The sequence below is a fragment of the Vulpes vulpes genome, chromosome 5 (genome assembly GCF_048418805.1).
Source record: "Vulpes vulpes isolate BD-2025 chromosome 5, VulVul3, whole genome shotgun sequence".
Lineage (NCBI taxonomy): Eukaryota > Metazoa > Chordata > Mammalia > Carnivora > Canidae > Vulpes > Vulpes vulpes.
Genome location: NC_132784.1, coordinates 109,039,309 through 109,063,319, shown reverse-complemented (window position 1 = coordinate 109,063,319; position 24,011 = coordinate 109,039,309). Strand labels below are relative to the sequence as shown.

Below are 24,011 nucleotides of genomic sequence, written 5' to 3'. Positions count from 1 at the left end.
AAGCGGGCAAGCTTCCAGCAGCAGTCTGGGAGTGAGCAGTCGGCAGAGCCACCAAGCCGGGCGGCGGGGCATTGGGCCTCGCGTTTCAACTTCTGTTCAGTTCTCCTGTAATGGAAAATTGCTTTGCACAAAGCTAGGGTGTTACAGTTCTTTCCAGCGCCCCTCCCCCCCACCCCGCCCCTCGGCAGCCTTCTGAACAGAGGGACAGCGCCCGCAGGAAGGTGGAAGGAGGGTAGTTGCGGCTTCTTACTATGTCCCTTGCTTCAGGCCCTGGGCCCGGGTGGTTACTCTTTTCCTTTGGAATGGGACTGGTATCAGGGTCAAAGTGTCCAAATAATTGTCAGTGTCAAGCCCAGGAAGTGATCTGCACAGGGATCCAGTTAGCCGAATACCCCCCTGATGTACCCCTGAACACCCGGAGGCTGTACCTGAATGATAACCGCATCACCTTTTTGCCAGCGATGAATCTAGGACTCCTCAGTGACCTTGTTTACTTGGACTGTCGGAATAACCTGATTCGAGAGGTGATGGATTATACCTTCATCGGGGTCTTCAGACTCATCTACCTCGATCTCAGCTCCAACAACCTAACCTTGATCTCCCCATACAGTTTCTCCATGCTCAGCAACCTGGTGCAGCTGAACATCTCCAACAACCCTCACCTGTTCTCCCTGAACAAGTACACCTTTGCCAACACCAGCTCTCTGAGATACCTGGACCTCAGAAACACCGGCTTGCAGACCTTGGACAATGCTGCCTTCCAAAACCTCCTAACTCTACAGACCCTGTATCTGAGTGAAAACCCGTGGAAGTGCAACTGCTCCTTCCTGGACTTCACCATCTACTTAATAGTGTCCCATCTGAACCATCCAGGTGAGGGTTTGACTGGGTGTGGGGACAAGGATGTGACGGAGGAGGAGGAATTAATTCCAGAAAAGGTAAAGTCAAAAGATGGTCAGGATGGGAGAAAACTCTGGGGTAAGCTGATTGAAAGCATTCTTATTGCTCTGCAGGATCCATCCTTGGGTTGACTCAGGAGGCAATGAGTCTGTAACTGCAAAGTAAGAAATTCAGGGTCACTGTAGTCCATGGGTGGACTATTTCAATCTGTTGGATTCAGTGACTGAATTTTTACAGGATCCAAAAGTAAATTCAGTCATGAGTAGGCCATAGAGGATCCAACAGTATGATGTACAGAAGAGAAAGTTCCATAGAGGTAGGGGGAGGGCCACAGGAGCTCCCTAGACAGTGACAGTGCCCCCCAGTAAGGGTGAGCATGCATCTGTGAACAGCTCACCAGCGCCCACTATGTCCAGCAGGAGGTTTCAATCTCACTGGCAGATTCTCAAGTCTTACCCGGTAGATTTCCAAGCCAGTGCTGCCAGGCTCTCCACTGTCCCCACCCCTCTGCCGTGGTCCCTGGGGCACTCCAGTGTCTCAAACCCCTCTTCTTTTCAGTGACTTTACTGTCCCATCCTTTATCCTCCCATTATCCCACTTTATCAGTATCTCCTTCACTCAGGACCTCAAGGAAATGTGAATCATTCCTCATAGAAAGCCCAGAGCCACTGATGTAATCTGGCAAAATTGGACTTTGGGCTCAAAGCCTGTCCAAACCGTGTCTTCTCTCCCTTCCCTGAGTGTCTGTTCTTGAAGATATTTTCATGCACCAGCACCTTCTGAAACTTCCACCATGATATCTTGCCCAGGTTGGCAAAGGCCCAGAAAGATTCCTAGCCAAAAATGATAAGCTTTAAGGGGATCTGGGGGAGAGGGTATTGAATGGTGGCAGCAAGTGAAAATGTGCCCTTCTGGCCCTCCTTCCAATGGACGTGTCTTAACATGTCTTCCAGGCAGGGCCTGGACTATGGTAAGGCAAGCGAGCCTCCTGGGATGCAAGATTCAGGGAGACAGTAAGAGCGAGTGGCTTTCTCACATTTGGCGCCCTGGGCACCTGGCCCTCAAGCTGAGCTAGAATAAATCAAAAGGAAAGAACTTCATCAGACGTATCTTCTTAAGAATACTGATCATGAAAGAACAGAGGAACAGTTATCTTGGCTAGGTTGCCTTACCTGTCCAGAGAGAAATGTCTTCTACTTTTCTCAATGGTGCAATGGTGCTTTCTAGAAAGCCCTCTAAAAGAGGGTCGCTATTAATCATTCTCAGGCATTCAATGTGATTCTCCTGTCAATGTTCATGTAACTAGCCCATGGAGAGCTTCATCCTCTCTTGTCCCTGCCCACCATAAGTATATATTTTCCTCAAGCAGAGCCCACCAAGTAGCCAGAAGGACCTCCTACCCTAGCTGAAAAGGGCGACATAGCTTGGCTTCTCCCCTAGTCCCTAAGCCTACCACTTTACCGGCCATCAAATCTCCCTCAATCAAAATTCTGCTTACAGAGTCGTGTCTTCTCAGAATGCTCAGGCTGACTGCTTTGGACTCCTTGACTCATTTCATTCCGGGATTGAATAGGATTATAAACTGGATCTGTTTCACTGTGCATTTTAAAAAACATCAGAAGCGGGTATCTATCTTGTCAAGCCCATGAGTTCCTCATGAATGAAGAGTCTGTCTTTTGAGATAGACAAAGCTTTTAGTCGCTGGCCAGTGTGAGCCCCCTCCCTCAACACGCACCCACAACTACTGGTCTGCTCATCTCTTTCTGTTGTTTCGTGGCCTAGCGGAACCCGCCCAGGCCACTTCATGCAGAACTATGGTCTCATTGCCCTGGCTAACAATTGTTATCTCTTAAAAACACTAATGAGCCCAAGGCTAGTCATAGAACAATTTATCTTTGGAGAGAGCTTTGCAGCTGCTAGAGTTTTCTCACACATACTGTCTCATTTTCTTTACTTTGAGTGTCATACCAACCCTTAAATTTTGTTCCCTGGGCCTGTGGAAGAGGCTAGGATTGGTATTTTTAACCCTATCACGTGGATGAGAAAATAGACTGACCCAAAAATCACATGGCTAGTAAATAGCAAAGAAAAAAAAAATTTTTTTTGAATCTTCTGATTCTGATTCAAGTCTTTTTTCATGAGACTACTAGATCTTAAATCCCCAAATTACATGATAACTGTGATCCTATAAGTCAGCTTAGTTATAAATATAAGTCATGTTAGAAGCATATGGCCACAGCATCTAAATTACAGCTTTATTTCCTATCTGACTACACATGGAGCTCACCCAAGATCATTTCCGTTGGCTAATGAGCTCTAGCCAATGTAAACTCATCACAGGCCTGCACTCCTCCTATAAGTCCAAGTTCACTCCGACCCACCCAAACTCCCAGAGAAGGAGCCCAACCTTTGCATCTCAGTCAGTATGGTTGTCCGTTCCCACACATACATACACATACAACATCACAAACATATGCATAAACACAAGGGCAAACACACATACATATTCCCACATACATACAAACACGAAGATGTGCCCCCACACACATACTGTACATGTGTACACATATACACAGCTACTCACACACAATCACCCACATATTACACATACATAATGCACATACACACATTCAACGTGTAGATACATACCCGTACATGAAGGGGCACACATATACACATAAAATTGAATGCATACACAGTAGAATTCATTAGGTGCTTCTCTTGCCCTTTAGCCCTCAACATAATGGAAGATTTATTTTGTGTGACTCTCACATGATTCATGCCCCTGATAAGTGGAAATATCTTTGCTACGGACAAACACTAAAGCACAGCTCACCTATTAGACCACACCTGCTATAGAAAGGTGATCTTTGGCATGTTCTAGAATGGAGAGTACATAACTCCCCATGTACCACACTGCAAGATATAAGAAGAGTCTCTCTGAAATGAGCTGAGTACATGGTTATTTATAAAGAAGAATCCAAATTAAAGATGGCTTTCCCTTTAGATCCAGGAACATACTGAACATTAGCATTGGGAGATTTTCCCTGTGGTCCAGTATTAAGGTGAGCATGATAATAGAGGGGCAGGATATAGATCCCTTGAATAGCAAGGCAGTGAAGTAAGGAATTTCCATGCTACCACTTAGTTCATCTGTTCATCCATTTAAATATTTATTGAGTCCTATTATGCGCCAAACAAACATATGGAGGGAACCTTGAACTGTGTGTGGAGACTCACATGACTATGATCATTTGCACCATATATGTCCCATGGTCCAGTCAGGTACAGCAGAACTAACCCCACTGGACAGAGCAGGACAAAAGAGGCCTCCATATGCCTTTTAGGTAGAGGAGGCACTTGGGAGAGCTTCAGTTGCAGGTGAGGAATGGCAACCACCCTGCAGGGAGGGGAGCCCAGTGTTAAAGAGCTCAGATTGGAGTGAAACAGACCTGAATTATAACCCTAGCCCTGCTGCCTGCAATTTATAGGATATCTGAGAAGTTACTTAGCCTCTCTGAAACTCAACTTCCTGATCTTTCAGACAGGTATAATAATAGAGCCAACCTGACTAGGCTGCTGAGATGAGAACGCTTACAAACTGCCATTAGTATTGAGTCTTGCACACCAAAAAATATTCAATAAACAAATGGTTGGCAGATGTGGGAAAGATACACAGTACTTAAGAGAATAGCAGACATCAGTCAGGTGATCCCTGGGATAAGCAGTAGACTTCAGGAAGTTTCAGCACACAAGGAACAAGAGGACAGTGTGCCCTGTCTGGTAAACATGACTATAGGGATGCATGGTGGGGGGAGGCGGGGGGAGGGAGGGATATAGATAGGATGTTGAAAGGTGATCAGCAGGTCCCAGGGCTCTAAATCCTGGGAAAATGGGACAGAGGGAGTCTTAGAGGGAGCTGGGTGTTAGGCAAGTTATGAACACAAGAGTTCAGACTGGGGAACAAAACCAGAAGGCCAAATCAAGGCTTGGTCTCAGCCTGGATCATAAGACTCAGGGCTTTGCCAGTAGTAGTAGCAAAGTGATTCTGAATCACCTGAATCTGGAACTGAAGTTCTACCTAAAGACAAACCCCACTTCCAGCAACAGGCATAGACATGCAGACAGCTTTCAAGGGATGAGGGCAAGGAGGTCCAACTGTGGTATAAGAAGTCACCTACATGGTGTGATTTTGTTATTTGAAGAGGACTTTGCCCCCATCCACTGTCTACCACTGAACTAAAATTAGCCATTAGAGGTTTGTCCCTTTGAATCCCAAAAAGTGCTCAAATTTGGAAGAGGACCCTACAAAATATATGAAACCCTGGGGCTGAATAATACCAGTGTCCCCAAGCCTTTCTCAGCTCTCATATCAGAGGTAAAAGTGAATTCTTGAGAAATAACAGTTAGCTAAAATTAATTCTGCAACAGAGGGGAACCTTGAAGGAAGCCAAGGTCCAGGAAAGAAATGGGGAGATCTTAAAACAAGATATGAAGGCAGTAATATGTGCCTCCCCCATGTCACATGTTGACTCAGTTCACCCCCATAAAGGGCCTGTGGGGAAGGCTAAACTGTTTTATTCACCTTTTTTCACCATAAAGCTACACTGAATAGGAATATCAAAATTTTCCCACACTGGCAAGAAATTTGGTGCTATTATCAAAGGTCTTCATCAAAAAAAAAAAAAACCCTCTGATGGTATACTCACCAGATGCACTGAAAACTGTTCCATCTTCAAAAAGTTCACATACTCACTTTGCAAACATGAAAATCACAGCAGAAACAGGGGTGAGTTATAAAGTGCTGGTCACCAGGACGCTCTAATCAATGCAGAGTTAAAAACAGACCCACAGATTCCATTTTCTTTATGGCTTGGTCAGCAGATAGGAGGACTAATTCCTGGCTGGAACTGTAATTTCCCAGGCGTTAATGCTCTTTGAAGGTGAGAGTGGCAATTGAATTCTTCCCAGGATAGAAATGCCTAGTAGGACAGGGTTGAGCGCCTCCAAAGATGCTCTCAAAAATGAGCAGTTCTAAGCTCCTGGACATAAGGATCCTGGACTCCATCCTCTCTTCTCCCACAGTCTAGTCTAGTGCTGACCAACAAAAGTCTCTGCTGCAGTAGAAATGGCCTATATCTGTGCTGTTCAATATGGTAGCCACTAGTCACACGTGGGTATGGAGTTCTTGAAATTAGGCTAGAGCAACTGAGAACTGAATTTTTAATTTTTATGTTGTTTTAAATTATGTGAGTAGCCCCATGAATGGCCACTGGCCACCATATTAGGGTAGCCTTTTATTTTAAGATTTTATTTATTTATTCATGAAAGACACAGAGAGAGAAAGGCAGAGACACAGGCAGAGGGAGAAGCAGGCACCATGCAGGGAGCCCAATGTGGGACTCAATCCTGAGACCACGGATCACGCCTTGAGCGAGGGACAGGTGCTCAACCGCTGAGCCATCCAGGTATTCCTTGGGCAGCCTTTTAATATAAGATGCTTGAGAAGGAACTTTAAAATCTCGCCTCCCAGGGATCCCTGGGTGGCGCAGCAGTTTGGCGCCTGCCTTTGGCCCAGGGCGCGATCCTGGAGACCTAGGATCGAATCCCACATCGGGCTCCCGGAGCATGGAGCCTGCTTCTCCCTCTGCATATGTCTCTGCCTCTCTCTCTCTTTCTCTGTGTGTGTGACTATCATAAATAAATAAAAATTAAAAAAAAAATAAAATAAAATCTTGCCTCCTAAAAAAAAATCTCGCCTCCTCACAAGTAAGTGGCTATAGAGCCAAGCCCAACACGGAGATCTTCTGACATCCAGATTCAGTGTTTTCCCCTCATGCCATGACTCTCCTTACTCTAGATACATCCCCATCCATTTGACTCTGAAATATTTGTTGTATGATCATTATATGCCCAACATTGTGGGCATAATGCTGGAGTGCTTTCATCACAGAGAAAAGACGTCATAATTCCCATCTTTCATAAGACAATCTTGGGATACAAGAGAGAGAAAATAAAATTGAAAGCCAAGAAGTCCTGGAGCGCATGGGTGGCTCAGTCAGTTAAGCATCTGCCTTTGGCTCAGGTCATGATCCTGGGGTCCTGGGATCAAGCCCCACGTCGGCAGGTGGGGGGGTTCCCTGCTGAGCAGGGAGTCTGCTTCTCCCTCTCCCTCTGCCCCTCCTCCCACTCGTGCTCTCTCTCTCTCACTTGCTCTCTCTCTCAAGTAGATGAATGGAATATTAAAAGAAAGAAAGAAAAGAAAGAAAGAAAGAAAGAAAGAAAGAAAGAAAGAAGAAAAAGAAGGAAAGAAAGAAAGAAAGAAAGAAAAGAAAGAAAGAAAGGAAAGAGAAAGAGAGAGAGAAAAAGAAAGAAAGAAAGAAAAGAAAGAAAGACAGGCAGCCAAGAGGTCCTGTCCTGGTCCCCGCAATGCACTGTGTGATGTGGGACATGTCACTTTCCCTCTGAGACTCACTTGTCTTTGAAAGAAAAAGGTAGTAGGATTAGATACTCTCTAAAGCCCGTCTAGCTGGTAGTCTATGGACATAAATAGAAAGACAAGGTGCACCTAACTGTGGGAGAAGAGCAGGGATCAGCAGACGGGGTCCCAAATGGGCAGTGCAATGGATCGATGCTGAGGCGGAGGCACTCCTGGAGAAGCTGTCCACAGTCACATAATTAGGACACGCACATAATTAGGAAGTAGGCAGCCTGGAACCCCTGCACTGTCCTACCTCCTGTCTACTTGACTAGAACAGTGCGTCCATCCCCAGGAGACTCGATGCCCTAGACTGTCCTCCCAGGCCTGGCCTCCTCAACCAGTGGTTTTCAAATTCCAATGAGCACAGGAGCCTCAGGCCCCATATCCAGAGATTCTGGTTTTGGACTGTGCAGATCATTAGACCATATTTTGAGAAACCCTATGACAATGGCTTCTGTTCTAGATCTATAGTGGCTGCTCCCACTGGTGAATAAATTGATTTGCACTGAGATGTTAGTGGCTAATAATGTTTTGACATGTCTCCCTCAAGGAGCATTTGCAGAAACAGAGTTCAGAAAGTGACAGACTATGAGGGTAGAAGCGGGAGTAGTTTGGGGACAGAGTGTCCCTCTGTCAGCTCTTAAATTATAGTCTTTAAACAGTCCTGGGTGACCCGATGGGGGGTGCCCACGAATCAAAGAGGAGTCTGGGCAGGAGTAATACAGAGGCAGTGGACAAAGCCACTCGGGGACATCTGCAGGGAGCAGATGGGTTGGGTCATATGCTGTTTCAGGTCCACGTCATCTTGAGGGCATTTTGAGCAGAGAACATCTTCGTTTCATTCCAGCGCTACTTCATCCTGTATTCAAGGCTGCTGTAATAGGATAATGGCCCCATTTCAACCCACCAAGTACAAAGTCATCTACAACTGTGCCAAGACTTAGATTTCCGGAATGAATTCAGGTCCTCACACTCTTCCACTATTAATGCTAACCCATCTTCTCCATCAGAGAAATTGCTGCAGGGACCAGACACCCAGAAAGGGAACAGCTGGGCAGCAGACATTTCCAAGGCCGTCAGCTGCTCTGCCAGCTTGTCTCTCCCACCTTCTCACAAACACCCTGCTGAGAGCCAGAGGAGCAGCCTCATGAGGGCAATAAGGGGGCTAAGAAGGGTGCAAGTGGGTCAGTGATCCCTAAACTACCCAGAAAAGCCAAGGAGGGATGGGGTGGCAAGCACGTGCAGCTTAGGAAGGATCCTGAGTAATTCTCACACACTCTTGAGCTCAACCCACTTGAAATCCCTGAAAGTAGGTGACCCAAAGTCCCTTCAAGTTCAAAAATGCCAGACCTCTGTGCATGGCCTCTCTGGTCACCCAGCACCACTCAGGCTTCTGGAAGGCAGCTGTGCAAGGCTGGCCAAAGCAGCCAACTTCAGTTTCCTTATCTCTAGAAGTGAAGAGCTCTCCAGCCTGGAGATAATCCAGCAGAGTGTGGATGTGGCTAGAAAGAGAAACAGGGATCCAGCCATGAAGGGCCTTTGAAGGATTTTCTGGGGAACATGCAGTACATCCTGAAAAGTTCTGGGAGGCAGGTGAGCCTGGATGCAGGGCTAGGAGGCTCCTGTGGGCATCCAGGTAAGGGAGGAAGATGGTCTATGGCAGCAGATGAAGAAGTCTAGACAGGTCAGAGGAACCATTTCAAAGGTAGAAGGAATAGGACTTGGGACTGAACCAGACCCTCCCAAGTTCCCAGTCCTCCTTTCATGACTTCTGGCAAGTTCTAAGTAATTAATAGATATGTATATTTAACATTTATCTTCCCTGATAGTAAGGTCTATGAGAGCAAAGAACATGTCTGAAGCTTCAGAAACTAGTTCAGGGCCTGACACAGGAAAAAGGCTCAATAAATATTTATTGAGAAAAATCAATGAGCAAATGAGATGTGGAAAATAACAGAAAAGAATTGGTTTCAATGGCTCTGGAGGCTTCCCTGAGATGGACACTCTTGGAGGAAGGGTAGTGAGGAGCTTAGGGGAGAACATGTCCCATCTTGAGCGTGTTGAGTGGGAGGGGCCCCGTGAACCAGGAGGCCTTTGAACGTTCTGGCCTGAAATCCAGAAGAATAGAATACATATTTCCGAATCATCAGCTCACTGGTGATCATTGAAACCAAACGAAGGATGAGATAAGTCAGCAAAGGAGTTTAGAACGGGCAGGGGGTTGGGTAACAGGGCAAGGACAGAAGCTTTGGGGAATGCCAACATACGGAAGGGCCAAGAAGAGCCACACACAAGGTGCCCTGGGCAGAAGCAGCCAGGCAAGAGAAACGAAATCAGAGAAAGGTAGACTCACGGAAGCCAAGAAAAGAGTTTCAAAGAGTGGAAGCAGGTCAAGTAAGGATTGAAAAGTGTCCATCAGATTTAGCTACCAAGAGGTCCCTGATGTCTCGGATGATTCCCATGGCATGGAGGGAGTGGACACCAGAGCGCAGTGAGCTACAGAATGAATAGCAAGGAAGAAAAGAGGTGCAGAAAAAAATGTAAACTTGGGGCACCTGGCTGGCTCAGTTGGTGGAACATGCAACTCATGATCTCAGGGTCGTGGGTTCGAGCCCCACATTGGGCATAGAGATTACTTGAAAAAAATGTAAACTCTTCTAGGGAGCTTGGCTGTGGACCGAGGAGCTAGGGCGATAGATGGAGGGGAACTGTACAAAGCGGGTACTTATTTTCTTAGGAGCAAAGAGGTCCATGGAGGTGTTTATCTGCTGCTGAGAAGAGTCGATGCAGGGCAAAGACACAGGACAGGGAGAGTAACTGACGGGGTAAAGCCCCTGGGGAGGCGGGAGTGAGTGGACTCCAGAATGAAATGGAGGGTCAGCCTCAAACAGGAAAAGGTCCCTCCTCTGGGGCTGTGGAGAAGGAAGCGAGGACAAGCGCACATGGCGTAACTGTGAGGACATGGGGCAAAGGAATTGAGGGGCCTGCCCGAGAGTCCCTATTCTACTTTCAGTGAGATAAAAGACAAAGGATGACTTTATATCTAGAAGAGTACACAAGTTTCACATGCTGTTTCTATGATGCTTTGGTAGCACCAGCCCATGTAGGTGATCCTAAAATATCCCTTTGTTCTCAAGAGGATCATACTCCCCGTTGAACAAGCAAAACCAAGATGGGCTCTGGATTCAAACTACCTGGTTTTCCATCCTGCCTCCATCACTTACCAGCTGGGCCGCAATCTGCACAAGAACCACGCTCCTCGTCTATAAAACGGCGATAGGTTCGTGCCTATTTCTTGGGTTGTTGTGCTGATTAAATGAAACGATCCAGATGAAAGTTTTAGAAATGCACGTAGTAATGTTCAGCTAATGTTAGCTACTGTCGTTGCCGTGACAATTCCTGGTGGTGACTGCGAAGGCCACACGGGGTGCAGAGAAGGGGGACAGCCATGTGGGTTGACCGAGACAGACAGGGTAAGTCCTGCTGTGGTGCTGCCCTCCGTGTGCCTGGGTGCACTGTCCGCAGGGAGTCCAACTTAGGCGGGGGTGAGGGGGAGCTAGATCTTTTGGGGTGGGAGTGGGTGTTTTAAAACCTTCAAAATGACAGCATTATATTTTTAAAAATGAAATTCAATGCTTAGCCCATACACGGTGATTTTTTTTTCTTATCAGAACAGTGATAGATTTGTCCTTCCCCTCAACCCAAATAAAAGAACAGCTAATTATGTCTGATACATCCGATTAAAATGTAGTGAGGACTAGGATGAGTCATGTTAACAAACCCTCGCAATTTTCAATATCTTCTTCCAACAGCTACGATGCTTGGGCCACAGCATGTGGCTGAGGTGAGGCACAGGCCTTGTTGACTGATCTGACATCCGCACGGGGTGGGGAGGAGCTGGGCCTGGCATCTGAGTTCTCCTGTTCCACTAACAGTTACTGAGCATCTACCAGGTGCCAAGGCCCGAGCATACAGCTGAGAACAGAAACAGACATGCCGTCACGGAGCTTCCACTCTAGCGGGAAGGGAATAAATAAGCAATTAAGCATAGGACTTGATGTCAAGGGACAATAAGAGGAAAGTACGGGAAGAGAAGGGAGAGAGTGTGTCTGGGATGGAGGACAAGGCAGATTGTTTCTGTTGGGTGGTGCTGAGGAGGTGACATTTGAGCAGAGAACTGAGTAAGGTAAGGAGACAAGCTGTGGAAATAAGATGTGGGGAAAGGGGACTTTCTAGACAGAGGGAAGAGCAAATGCAAAGGCCCCGGGGTCGAATGAGCATGCCATCTTAGAGGGTGAGCAGAGGGGAAACAGATGAAGGAAGGAGACAGAAAATTAGCAAGAGGCCAGGTCAGTTAGGACCTCTAGGCCAATGAGAGGCTTTCAATTTTGTTCCTGAGTGTGACAGGATATCACAAAAGGGTTTTGAGCAGGGAAGGGGCATGACCTAGGACCTGCAGAGGGATCCCAATGCTGGGTGGAGAGAGACTGAGGGCAGAGCAGGGACACGGATGAGGAGGGCTGTCACAGCTCAGGTGAGGGAGGATGGTGGCCTGGACCAGGGTAACGGTCCAGATGATGGGAAAATATAAGAATTAGGATGTGTTTGGAAGGTAAGACTAACAGGAATGGCTCGTGGCTTGAGACACGGCTTGTGATGTGAGAGAGGAAGCAAGAAGAGCTCCCAAAGTCTGTGTGGGTGACCAGTGATCGGTGGTGCCCTGCTGCTACTGAGCTTTTCTAAGTTGCCTGTTATCCATGAGGACCACTGTTCCACTACCTTCCGTACCTGGGATTTTCCAAGCAGATGGGTAGTTATCTATCTATCTATCTATCTATCTATCTATCATCTATCTATCATCTATCTATCTAAGAGTGAGTTAGGGCCCCTGGGTGGCTCAGTGATTGAGTGTCTGCCTTCAGCTCAGGGCATGATCCCGGGGTCCTGGGATCCAGTTCCGCACTGGGCTCCTCATAGGGAGCCTGATTCTCCCTCTGCCTGTGTCTCTGCCTCTCTCTCTGTGTCTCTCATGAATAAATAAATAAAAACTTTAAAAAAAAAAAAAAAAAGGAAAGAGTTAGTTAGAGAGAGAGAGCACAAGCCAGAAGAGAGGCAGAGAGAGGAAGAGAAGCAGACTCCCCACTGAGCAAGGAGCCCCAAAGCTAGGCTTGATCCCAGGACTCCAGGAACCATGACTTGACCGTGACTACTTAGCCAACAGAGTCCCCCAGGTGACCCCAGATGGATAGTTACTAAGCAGGCCCAGCTTTAGACCCAACTGAGCAGAAACTAGCATTTGCCTTTAGCTTCCAAGAACCACCTGGCTCCATCCCCCAGCCCAACCATGGAGCTGGTTCCCTGCCCCATCAAAACCTTCCTCAAGGAAGATGACAGCATGGGATCCCCCCGGGGAAGGGGCTTCCGTTGTTGGCTTCTTTTTCACAAGACCATACTCTTTAAGCCTTATTTGGTTGGCAGGGTGGAAGGTCTATCTCCTGCTGGCAGCATTCTGGGTACATAAGACAAGTGCGTAAGAAGGTATTATGAGGGAAAGGGGTCTTTGCACCTGCACACCATGCCCAGGTACAACCATTTGTCCAAAAGGCCAGTCCCGTAGCCTTGAGCTCCTCTAAAGCACAGGAAAAATTGGGTTGAACTTGCTAGGTTTGAAGGGCTTTCCTGTAATGTTCCAAGAGGCTATGAATCAGTTTTAACCTTTACCAAAATATAGACTCTTTAACCAAGGGGGGGAAATGTATTAGAGAAGAATTGTAGTGCCTAAGCCCAAATCATCCAAATCTTTAAGTTTTCATGATGCCAGGGCTGGTTTAGACCAGGAGTCAGCACTGCTTTCTATAAAAAGCCAGATAGCAAATATTTTAGGCTTTGTGGATCTCTGTTGCAACTCCTCGATTTTGCCATCTGTAACCTGAAAGCAGTCATAGAAAATACATAAATAGGGGCGCCTGGGTGGCTCAGTCAGCGAAGCATCTGCCTTCAGCTCAGGGCATGATCTCAAGGTCCTGGGGTCACATCACGCTCCCTGCTCAGCTGGGAGTCTGCTGCTTCCTCCACCCTTCTGTCCCTACTTCTGCTCAACTCTCTCGCTCGCTCTCTCTCTCTCGTGTGTGCCTCTCTCCCAAATAAATTCCTAAAAAATGAAATATGTAAGTAAATGGGCATGGCTGTGTTCCAATAAAAACGTATTTGGAAAAACAGGCTGCAGGCTGGATCTGGCCCATGGAGTTTGTGGAACCTGGGCTCATGCCATCCAGAGGAGACAGACAGGTGATGAGCTCTAGGTAGGAAAGGTAGAAGCCAATGCTCAGAGGACCCCGCATGAGGGTCTGAGAAGGGGGCTTTGCTGGCTGGTTGACTTTGGTGGTGTTGGGCTGCTGTGTGGTCCAATCTAGGTCCCCCCCCCCAAGAAAGTCATTTCCTCCAGGCCACCCGGAGTGTAGACGAACATAACAGTGGTCCCTTCAAATTCCAGTCGGGAACTGGTCCTAAACCACAAGGCCAAAGACACAAGGGTTTAAGAACTGCTTGTGTGAGATCAGATCAATGAACCTACCCATTCTCCCCTGTATGCATTCAACAGACATTTATTGAGCATCTACTGTGTGCCAGGCACTAGGCATACAAAGCCAAACAAAGAGGGCCTCTGCTCTCAAACAGTTCTCTAGTACGAATTGGGGACTAGTACTGGGGACCTTTGATGCCATGCCTGCAACACCTGCATCCTCACTTGTCCCCATCCGCATTCACCCTCCCTTCTCTCTCTGTAGCCTCAGAGGACAGAGGAGTCTCTCCTTCCAGTTCAAGGCTGACTTTCCTCCATTTGGTCGTGGGGACCACCTCTTCCTGACTCCTCCAGGACTTCACACCCTGTGGCTCACTGAATCCTCCCCAAACCCTCATGAGGGATGAGGGATTAATACTTATCTGGCATAAATGAGTCCAAGGAGGCAAAGGATTAGCTGACCTGCCTTTGGCCTTCTATCTCCCCAGGTTCACTAGCCTCTAGCCGAGCATGATATCAATGACATTGACCTCAAGGGGTATTAACAACAAGTAACATTTCACTCATTCAACAAACATGCTTTGAGCTCTAGTATGGGTGAAGTGCTGTTCTAGGTGTTGAGGGTACAACAGTGAACCACGCAGACAAAACCCCATGTCTCCACGGAGCTCTTAATCTAGTGGGAAGAGGCAGACAAAGGAGTAGGTCAATCCACTTCCTTGACAAATACACAATGAGCTGGAGAAAAAAAAAAATGAGACAAAGTACTCTGCATCTAGTACTCTACATCCAAGCAAGCTAGAGCCTACTAAGGAGAAATGGGGGAATCAGGCCTTTCTTGGTGTTCAAGGGGGAAGTCTTAGGACAAAGTGGGTAAGCTGCTAGAAGCCAGTGCTGCACTCTCGGGGGCAGGGACAGCTTAGTAGTGAAGGGAGCCTCCAAACTCCATCCTTCACTGAACGTTGTCACCACAGGGAGGCTCAACCATCCACTCAGCATCGGGGGCTCAGAGCCTGCACTCGACTCCTTGGGAACCTGCAGGAGACCACAGGCTGGTTTGTCTTATAATAACTGGGTTCAAACCAGTTTTCTGAATGGGAGACTTCTTGGGCTCCTGCAAAACATGTGATTCTGAGCCGCAGAAACCCTTGCTCCTCCAGACACGTGAGTCTGGCAAACAGGTTTCCTGCCTGTGAGTAGCATGCTATGTGTGGAAATAAACAATGTGGGGAGTCTATGTTTCCTTAGGAACTATTTGCAGGAAGAATTTAAACATTAATGACATCTGTAATCGTACCTGGGAGTTTGAACTGGGACAAGTGCCCTGGGCCCAGGGAATGGGGCTGAGAGACAAGGGGGCCAGTCATCTGTTCCTAATATGAATGAAGGCCCTGGAGTTGTGCAGTTCACAGCAGTACAACAGAACTTGGTAGCCTTTTGTCAGAGGAAAGGAAACCAAGAAAGCCAGAGAGGGAGTAACTGATAAACCATTTATTCATTTGGTAGCATGGGAGTAATAACTAAAACTGCCCGGTGGGGTGATCAAGAGTAGAGTTTAATTTTGAAAAGCACCTTCTCTGATGCCACGCACTCCGAGATCAGTAGATGGGTCGATAGTCTCTAATGTCATCAGGACGGAATAGGAAAAGAATGTTTGATTAACAAACTAATGAAAAGGAAATGAAATCATAAAATAAAAGGCAACAAAGTAGAGAGAAAGAGACATAAAATAAATGGGGCAAGTTGAAAACATATCAGTCTAATGTTAAATTTTTTTTAAAGATTTTATTTATTCATTCATGAGAGACACACAGAGAGAGGCAGAGACACAGACAGAGGGAGAAGCAGGCTCCATGCAGGGAGCCCGATGCAGGACTCGATCCCAGGACCCCGGGGTCACGCCCCGAGCTGAAGGCAGACACTTAACTGCTGAGCCACCCGGGAGTCCCTAACATTAAATGTTAATGGAATAATTACAATACAAACTTTGCTAGATTGGATGGAAAACAAAACCCAGCTACATGCTGCTTATAGAAAACATATGTTAAATATGGGAACATAGAAAGATTAAAAGTAAAAGGATGGCAAAAAATAAACAATGCAAATACTAACCAAAAGATATTTGATGGAGCCTTACTAATGTCAAAGGCAGTAGACTCTAAGTCAGGAAGCATTACTGGAAATAACGAGATGTTGCTCAGTGAAAAGAGGGCAAATCTACCAGGAACAGGTAACAGGAGGAACTTTCTACATGTCTAATAACATATCTTCTATATATGTAAAGCAAAACATGACAGAAATATAGGAAGTAGGTAAATGCACAATCAAAACGGGTGACTTAAAAAAAAAAAAAAAACAGGTGACTTAAACATCCTTCTCCCAGTAGCTAATAGACAATTAATAGACTAGTAGTAACCAAGAAATAATAGTTTTTATAGATTAAAAAGAAAAGTCAGTAAAGATATTAATAAAAAAAGTCAAGGGGCGTCTGGGTGGCTCAGTTGGTTGGGCGTCTCCCTTCAGCTCAGGTCATGATCTCAGGGTCCTGGGATCAAGCCCCATGTCGGGCTCCCTGCTCAGTGAGGAGTCTGCTTCTCCCTCCCCCTGCTCTCTCTCTGTCTCTCTCCCTCTGAAATAAATAAATAAAATCTTAAAAAAAAAAAAAGTCAATAAAGATACAGAAGACCTGTATAAAATCACAACCTAATTGGTATCTACAGAATGACAGAGTCAGCAAAAACAGAATACACACTTTCCGGGGGGGCCGGGGCAGGGGGAGGCACATGCAAAATTTACTAAAAATGACTTTATGCTCAACTATAAAGCAAATTCTCAATAATTTTTTAAAATATTTTATTTATTTGAGAGAGAGAGAGAGCACACAAGCAGGGGGAAGGGGCAGAGGGAGAGGGAGAAGCAGACTCCCCATGGGGCAGGGAGCCCGATGCAGTGCTCGATCCCAGGACCCTAAGACCATGACCTGGGCCAAAGGCAGATGCTTAACTGACTGAGCCACCCAGGCGCCCCCTCAAAACATTTTGAAGGACTGAAATCATGGAGAGGATGTCTCTGGCCATTGTAGAATGATAGAATTCAACAATAAAAATATTACCAGAAAATCCCCCTCAAATTAAGTATTCCTTCAATGAAGGATACGTCTTATTAACAGGAACAAGAATGATCAGACACAGATTTACGTCTTCAAGAGTTTTGTCTGTCTGCTTGAGGAGAAAAGATACGCTCCTCCTCTGGCAAGCAGCCCCCGAGCGAGGGAGAAGGGAGATTGTCAGAGACACAGGAAGGGTGCCAGGGCGGGCTCAGGAGGAGCGATCACAGGTGGTCTGAGCTCTGAGGATGAGAGGCCAGCGGGAGTGCTCCTGGGAGCACCGCAGTCACACCAGACTTTGAAGGACAGGAAGCTCTTGATCCGGGCAAACACTGAAGGAAGAGGCTTTCGACACAGAAAGAGCAGTGTAGCAACGGGCAAGACGGGCAAGACGCAATCAAGGAATTAATAGTTTAATTTGAGCACAGCCAAGGGTGAGTCACAGAAGCGCTAAGAAGCAGGGAGGGCAGTGGCGACGTAGAAGGGGGCAGATGCTGGGGGCTCTGAATGCCAGGCCAGGGCGTCTTCATGTCACTCGCAGGCCTACAGGAGAGGCGGAGGAGGGTTTCCAGCCAGAGTTGGCCCCACGGAGAGCTGGGCTTCGGGAAATCTGGCTTGTGTGTGTGAAATAGTCTGGAGCTGGGAAACGGGGGGAGTGGGGTTAGGGGGACCTGCCAGGAGACAAGCGGTCCCCCACCTTGGCAGTGACTGGGGAAAGAAGGCAGAGGTAGGAAAACTCAGGCCTCCCTCCCCGCAGAGCCACCCACATGCCCACACTTAAGAGCAACCTAACAAAGCCTTAAAATCACTGCTAATTGCCCCTTTCAAGGTAATGCTCCCAAACGGGACGCCGTATTTCATGTTTAGTCTGATGCTCAAGCCCTGGGTTGAAAGCTGAATCTTCTTAAAATAGAATGAGATAAGCCCTAGGCCCACAGAATCCCACACTTGCCTGTCCCCAACACACCTGTGTATAGTCCCATGTCCTGTCTCTGGAGTCTGGGGAGCTGACCCAAGCCCCGATGCCCTCTAGCCAGGCTGAGTGGAGAGAGACGAGTGCAGGTGCAATCGTGTGCCTGCCCCCTCCCCAGACAGTGTAATGGAGCCCCCACCCCTTTTCCTGTCCTGAGAGCATCCCCCCTACCGGGGGCAAGGCCCCCCAAGAGGACTGCTTCCTCTCCTCCCCTCTGTAATCTGTGCACACAGTGGAGGAGACCACCGTGCGTGGCCTTCCCGTCCCGCGTCTACAGCCTCCGCCATCAGCCAGGTCTCCCAGGCATCACGGCCTTTGGCCGTCTTCCTGAGAACCACGGCTTCACTGCAGGTGCCCGGGCACAGAAGTGAGGCGCGCGGGGATCCCTGGGTGGCGCAGCGGTTTAGCGCCTGCCTTTGGCCCAGGGCACGATCCTGGAGAACCGGGATCGAATCCCACGTCGGGCTCCCGGTGCGTGGAGCCTGCTTCTCCCTCTGCCTGTGTCTCTGCCTCTCTCTCTCTCTCTCTGTGACTATCATAAATAAAAAAAAAAAAAAAAAAAAGAAGAAGTGAGGCGCGGGGAACATTCTCCGGCTTGCAGGGGCCCTGGACTGCGCTCGGCCTGGTCAGCTCCTTCCAGCCACCCAGGCCCAACTGCCTCCCCCCACCCCCCCCAACCCCGCTCACTTCTGCATGCCTTTCGCTAATTCCCCTGCCGCCAGCTCCAGTCCAAACCCGACTTCCCCAACCTCCTTGGTCACCGAGGAGAGGAATGCCTTTGTGTAGCCTGGAGCATCTCCCGGAAAGTTTAGGGGAAGCGTCTGTCCACGCTAGCTTCTTTGTGTCTCCCGCCTCCGCTCCTCTGTGTTTCCTCTACCTCGTCTCCCGCCTAGCTCCTTCAGGTCGTCTAGAAACTCTGGGAGTCTCAGTTTCCTTCTGTGCAAAACAAGGACAGTATCGTGCATGCCCAAGTCGTGAGAAGAATGAAACAAGACGTTTCATATACCGTTTAGCATGTAATCGGGGCTGGGAAAATATTAGCTGCTATCACAATTTTTAAGCACGATTATCTCAAGCCCTGGTCTCCACCCTGCATTGGAGCTCATTTATGTAATACCTGCTGGATGTATTTCCCCTGGCACCACACACACACACACACACACACACACACACACACAGAGGCATCTCTGCATCAGCGCTGCGGAGCATATGGAGCTAGGAACACGCAGGGCTGAGGGCAGAGTTTTGAGTTGTGTGTGCAACACCGAGCAGCAGGCACAGTGGCTTTGCCTCCTCGCCTGTGGCCATGAAGTCCTCTCAACCACCCTGCAAGCAGGTAACGTTCTTTACATGTGTAAGATGAGAAAATGGGATTCAGAGAGGGAAATAGATATCCTGCCGAGATTCACACAATTAGTAAGTGACAGTCTGTATTTGAGCCCTGGTGTGTCTGGCTCTGGAGCCCACTTTGCTTTCTGTTACACACTCAAGTCCATAGCATTTGACACAGGGAGGGGCTCAGAGAAGAAGCCAGGCGGCTGAGTCAGCTGCTAAAAAGGACTGAAGACTCAACTTAGATCCTGTGATGAGCCGGTAATGCTACCCTCCCCACGCTGGGAAGCAGAACGGCCTCCCCTACTGCTTATCCCTTCCCCTGAGCTCCCCACACCCCGACTTCTTGAGCGGAGACCACACAGGAGGCCCTTCCAGGGAATCTTGTCCCTGCCGAGAGCTGGGCCGGGTGTGATGCCCTCGTGGTCCCTGGCTGGACTGAGGCCCGGGTGAAGGGGAAGGGACAAGGTGCAGGGCAGAGGTGGGAGCCAAGAAGGGAGAGCGGGGGGGGGGGGGGGGGGGTGACAGGTGTGGGTGGGGGTCTGTGGAGTGTCAACACTCCATGGAGCGCTTGCTTGTTTCCAAACCCCCTGCCCCTGCTATGGTTTCTTGTTCCTTGAGGATTCATAAGGAGCCAAGCACAGGGCTGCTGGGGGAGGGGCAAGGGGGGCTCAGTCCATAAGCCCCCAGCTCTTGATTTCGGCTCACATCATGATCTCATGGGGTCGAGAGACTGAGCTCTGCTTGGGCTCCATGCTCAGCAGGGAGTTGGAGGGAGATTCTCTCTCTCTCCCTCTCCCCCGGCCCCTCTCCACCCTCTCTCTCAGATAAATCTTAAAAAAAAAAAAAAAGAAAGGAAAACAAGAGAAGTCCATTTTCAGGAGGCAACCTGAATGCAGCTACGTCAGAAGGGGAGCACGGGGGCGAGAAGCAGTGCGGGTGCAGGTGCAGTACTTCTCCACCTTCCTGTGCCCACATATCACCTCATTGACACACAGATTCTGATTCAGGAGCTTGGCGGGGGGCGGGGGGGGGCTTGAGATCCTACATTCATTTATTTATTTATTTTTACAAATTGAATTTTTCAAAGTTTTCACTTATTTAGTAGAGCAGAGCAAGAGAAAGGGAGAGCACAAGTGGGGGTGGGGAGGGAAGGGGCAGAGGGAGAGGAATAGCAGCCCCCCGATGAGCAGGGCTCAGCCCCAGGTGGTGCTGGATCCCAGGACCCCAAGATCACGACCTGAGCCGAAGGCAGATGCTTCACCCACTGAGCCACCCGGGCACCCCAAGATGCTACGCATTTCCAACAAGGGCCAGGTGCTTGCAGGGTCCACAGACCGTGCCCCGAGTAGCCACGGTCCAAATGGCCTCTCCAGGTCCCCTTCGGGCCGAGGACCCTGGGGGGGCCTCTCTTTCAGTGCTCTGCCTGCTGTGTTTTTCCTCGTAGATGAGCAAAACGCCACGTGCGTGGAGCCCGCCGAGCTGGCGGGGTGGCCCATCACGCAGGTGGGGAACCCGCTCCGGTACATGTGCATCACGCACCTGGACCGCCAGGACTACATCTTCCTGCTGCTCATCGGCTTCTGCATCTTCTCCGCGGGCACCGTGGCCGCCTGGCTCACGGGCATGTGTGCGGTGCTTTACCAGAACGCCCGGCGCAAGGCGAGCGAGGACGAGGCCGAGGACGAGCATGGCCAGAGGGGGGATGACAGTGGGCGCATCTTCCAAAACAGGGCGGACTCGGGCCAGGACGGGTTCCCTCAGCTGATTTAGCTGCCAGAGACTGCTATCTGACAGGCCTTCCCCGGGCTCCCTCCCTGCCTTTCCTCTCCCCCTCCTCCTTCCGCTCCCCCACCCCCCCACCCCAGCTGTCTTAGACACCAAAGCCTATTAGTAAGACAAATAAAATATGTGGTGGCCATTTCACAAGTTGGTCCTTTCCTGCTCGACCAGCCCCAGGACACTTCCCTGAGCTCAGCGGGATGGCTTGGAAAAGCCTAGAAAGCTGGTGCGTGCACCTAGATGCTCAGGAAGCCCACCCCAAAAGCAGGCCAACTCACGTTTAATGAGCACCTACTATGCCTCTAACTGAAGTGCTGGCAGAGGGATGCGAGAAGCATAAGATTGAGAGGACTTGTCCTCAAAGAGCAAACAACTTGGGATGAGTGGAGATTAATATGAATGAATGAAATGGAGAAAAACACAAGACACAATGACAAGAACTGCCATCAAGGGAACTTGACCAAACACGTCCCCTGGCCAACCTCACGCCCCAACTCAAGATCGTCACTACAGTTCTCTAATACCGACATTAGTTTACAGTGGGACATCGAAGCCCGGAGAAACAAGGGACTGAGGTCACCCAGCTGGTCAGTAGCACAGCCCGCCACCCCAAAGTCCACACGCTCTACTTCCCATGAAGCCGCCTCCCCAGGAAATGTTTAGTGACACAGCCCAGGGCTCATCATGCAAGCCACAAACAAAACGAACTGGGTCAACCCCCACGACAACGTGGGGGGGGTGGGTCACATGGTCCTTGTTACCCTCGTTTCCCTGAAGCTCAGAGAGGCCAAGTAACCAGCTCAGGATCAAAGAGTTGAAAAGAAGCCGAACGACTGCTGAACCCCAGGCTGCCTGACCCCAAAGCCTGCCCCCTGTGCACTACGAGCTGCTGTCTTTCCTGAGGTGTATACCAGTGTGATCCCCAGCCCCACCCGGACTGGTCAGAGGAAGGGAAAGGGAGCAGAAGACAGGGGTGGCCCAACCGAAAGACGCATTCAAGACTCCCACCAAAGGCCCTGCCCATGAAGCCAGCTGTCCCGAAACCCCACAGGAACCCCACGGGACTCCTGGATCTGTTCAGTGTAGTGGTTAGGAGTCTGAACTCCTGAATCTGGGGCTAGGTTATATTCCCGATTCTATCCTTATCCCTGCATGAACCTGGGCTTCCTGCTTGTAATGAGCGTGACGACAGAGACCGCCTGCGACTCTCTGTTGATATGGCGCATATGGGGGTGCCTCACACAAAGTAGGGGCTCAGGGACTGTTCATTATTGCCTTCTATTGAAACCCCAGCCCACCAATCATTCCTCCTCCGTTAAGTGGACTGTGAGGGGTGACCATGGGCAAGCTATTTCACCTCCCTGTGCCTCAGTTTCTTCAGCTGTAAATGGCCATCATTGCAGTGCCTACTTCATACAGGGATATTGCAGGAATAAAATGAGCATCATAATACTGCTCCATCCAGGCAGAATTTGGGGCTTATAGAAAAGTCACAAAGATGGCACAAAGAGTTTCCACCCAGTTTCCCCTAAAGTTATCTCCCACTACAGTGGTTCAACTTCCAAAAGGAAGCAATTCCAAAACTGGAGTACTATTACTTAACTTCAGACTTCACGTGGATGTCACTAGGTTTCCCCCATTTTCTGTTGCAGGATATAATCCCACATTTGCATTTAGGATATTATTTTTTTTTTTAAGAGGGCTTCTGGTTTTTGCAACTGGTAATTTCTGAAGTTTTATTGGTTTTCCACAATTTATAGGTTGTTTCCATCTTCTCCTGAGAGCAGGATGTTTTTTTTTTTTTTTAAGTTTATCTACTTATTTAAGTAATCTCTACATCCCATGTGTGGCTTGAACTTGCAACCTTGACCTGAGATCAAGAGTTGCATGATTTTCTGACTGAACCAGCCAGGTGCCCCTTATTTAGGATATTCTTAATATTTTAACATTTATTGGGCAAGCATTGTCCTAAGTGTATATATATATATATATATATATATATATATATATATATATATACACACACATTTCATTGCCACAATAACCCTGTGAGGTGGGTACTATTATTATTATTATTCCCCTTAGATAATGAAATTGAGGCTTCAGAGGTTAAGTAACTTGCTCAACATTATACAGCCAGTAAGACCAGAGTCAGACCCTCTGTGTTCGACTATAGACTATTTCCCCCAATGACCACCCAATACAGTCTCTCGGGAATTTAAGTTACCAAGAAAGTCTTGGCAGAAGAAATCTGAATTGCAGTTTTGCACAATGACTTTTCCTCTAAGATCCTCTGGAACTTCCCACTAAAACAAAACAAAACAAAACAAAAAACAGACTGAGCACCTACCCTGACCAGCCCTAAGGACACCACAGAGAATGGGCAGGGTGTGTACAGGGATGCTCAGGTCTGGCAGAGACAAAAGTCAACTGGCAACTTTGGGATGGGGTGGAAAGTGAAGAGTAGGCTTGGGGTGCTGAGGGACATAGCAGAGGCGCACCTCACCCAGGAGGCAGTGGGGAATTTTACAAGCTCCTCGGAGGAAGAGACATGTAAACTAAGGCTTGAAAGTTGAGTCGGGATCAGCCAGGCAATGGGTGGTAAAGCGGGGCTGAGTAACAGGGAGATATTCTAAGCAACAAGAACTACATGTGCAAAGCCTGGAGCAGGTAAGAGCCTGGCATGTCGCCGCTGGAATACAGAGTCCGAGGAAAGGAAAAGAGAAATCACATCAGAGGGAAAAGGCAGGCCAGACACCGAAGGGCCTCATACGTACCTTGTGCTACTCCAGGTCATGACAGAACTATGCACCATCATATGCGACAGTGACACACAGCTCCAAAGCTCCGTTGGCTTAGCACAACAGAGACTTATTTCTCACTCAGGCAAAGTCTGATGGGGATAGGGCAGCTC

At 48.5% G+C, this 24,011-nt stretch overlaps 1 protein-coding gene across 1 annotated transcript; it reads left to right on the top strand.

The window, feature by feature from the left end:
• Nucleotides 1–251: 251 nt before the first annotated feature.
• LRRC52 (leucine rich repeat containing 52) lies at nt 252–21,244 on the top strand. Its single transcript, XM_025991646.2, has 2 exons — nt 252–873; nt 20,763–21,244. The coding sequence occupies exons 1-2, from the start codon at nt 252–254 to the stop codon at nt 21,086–21,088; spliced, it is 948 nt and encodes a 315-aa protein (XP_025847431.1). The 3' UTR covers nt 21,089–21,244.
• Nucleotides 21,245–24,011: the final 2,767 nt, after the last annotated feature.